The following is a 230-nucleotide window of genomic DNA, read 5'->3' as shown; positions in this document are numbered from 1 at the left end:
GTTCATAGAAGCACTAACCCTTCTTGATTTCTCATAGGCTTTTGCACAAGAGGGCCTGGTGGACTGTGGGTTCGATGCCAGCGTGCGCTCCCTCATATGCACACCACGTAGAGCAGAACAAGAGGAGACAGACTTGCCGTCAACATACCGTGAAGTTACATACAAAGATAAGAAGTTCACGTGGACTGACAAATTACAATGAGAGTGACGTTAGGCTTCATTTTGTACAA

At 46.1% G+C, this 230-nt stretch overlaps 1 protein-coding gene across 1 annotated transcript in view; it reads left to right on the top strand.

Moving 5' to 3' along the window:
* LOC119588532 (protein downstream neighbor of son homolog) overlaps positions 1 to 230 on the top strand; it is a gene marked incomplete at its 3' end in the record, with an annotated part of 12599 nt that extends 12369 nt beyond the window's left edge. Inside the window, 1 exon segment of the mRNA XM_037937170.1 lies at positions 38 to 230. Coding sequence (XP_037793098.1) covers positions 38 to 202 — 165 coding nt within the window.

The sequence above is a fragment of the Penaeus monodon genome, chromosome 24, assembly GCF_015228065.2.
Source record: "Penaeus monodon isolate SGIC_2016 chromosome 24, NSTDA_Pmon_1, whole genome shotgun sequence".
Classification (NCBI taxonomy): Eukaryota; Metazoa; Arthropoda; class Malacostraca; order Decapoda; family Penaeidae; genus Penaeus; species Penaeus monodon.
This window is presented reverse-complemented; position numbering and strand designations above follow the sequence as displayed.